Genomic DNA, 1,062 nt, shown 5'->3' with positions numbered 1-1,062 from the left:
GCCAGAAGGGCTCTGGGCTGGGAATGTTTAAAAGTGCCTGGCAGGGCAGCCCCATGAGGCCCACGGTGGATGTCTGGTGTGGGAGAGCAGAGGCCGTAGGCGGGCGGGCAGCATGGGAAGGGAGGTGCTCTGGACAGCCCCAAGCCTGGGAGGCAAGTGGACAAGGGTGGCGGGAACAGAGCGCCTCTGTGGTTTTAGCAGCACAGATAAGCACAAGGACACGGGGCCAAGGCTGAGCCCTGCCGGAGGGGGCGGGGACTGCGGGTCTCCCACGGGCCAGAAGCTAGGCAGATGTTTTCCTCACCACCTCTGCCCAGAGGGCTCTAACCACTGGCTTGAGCCTGGCCTGACTGCTCTAGCCATTGGGCCCCTGGGCTGTAAGATGGACACTGCTGGCAGCAGGAAGGCCGTGGACTTCGGTCCTGGGCTCCCCCGGCACTGACCTCCCATTCATCAGCGTCGCTGTAGAGGGTGACGTGGATGTCCTGGAAGCTGTAGAAGTGTTTGGCTCTCTCAGTTGTGACTACCGCTACCTCCAGCTGTCACCAAGCAAAGGCAGGGGAGGGGAAGGGAGAGACTGTTAGGATAGTCACCGGCCAGGGCCCCCCCTTGCAGGGCCGTGCCAGCCAGCGCTTGCTCTATCACTTCCTCGCTGGTGGCGGGGAAGACGGCCCCCTCCTTGGCAGCAGCAAGCCCCACGTTTGCACAGCAACTTCCTTCCGCTGTCACCGAGGTTGGGGCCCTCCCAGGTGGCCCAGTTTCACTTCCTCATGTGAGAGAGCTGTTGAGGAATGAGTCACGGAGCGAGCGAGCGAGCGGGGCGCCCTGCGAGCACAAAGCTGCACTCGAGCAAGCCACCCGGGCAGACAGCAGTAGGAAGGGCCACAGAGGGCATGCAGGCAGAAGGGGGCCTGGGGCTCAGGCCCACCCCCCAAGAAGCCCAGGGGTTCTAAGCTCTGCGCCATACCACAGACCTGCCTTCTACAGGCCAAGGCACTGGAGGGGGAACTGATTACAGGGATCTACATATAACCTCCTCCCTGGGGGATAGACAACAGAAAA

General features: G+C 62.5%; 1 protein-coding gene across 4 annotated transcripts in view; it reads right to left on the bottom strand.

The window, feature by feature from the left end:
* The window catches only part of PPCDC (phosphopantothenoylcysteine decarboxylase), a 27,528-nt gene that overhangs the window by 4,843 nt on the left and 21,623 nt on the right, over window positions 1-1,062 (bottom strand). For all 4 annotated transcript variants that reach the window (XM_004712042.2, XM_045285777.1, XM_045285776.1 and 1 more), the window contains one exon: window positions 444-539. In XM_004712042.2, the coding sequence (XP_004712099.2) occupies window positions 444-539 (96 nt within the window). The remainder of the gene's footprint in view (window positions 1-443; window positions 540-1,062) is intronic.

The sequence above is a fragment of the Echinops telfairi genome, unplaced genomic scaffold (assembly GCF_000313985.2).
Source record: "Echinops telfairi isolate 266 unplaced genomic scaffold, ASM31398v2 ScPeMD7_7475;HRSCAF=8513, whole genome shotgun sequence".
NCBI classification, from domain to species: domain Eukaryota; kingdom Metazoa; phylum Chordata; class Mammalia; order Afrosoricida; family Tenrecidae; genus Echinops; species Echinops telfairi.
This window is presented reverse-complemented; position numbering and strand designations above follow the sequence as displayed.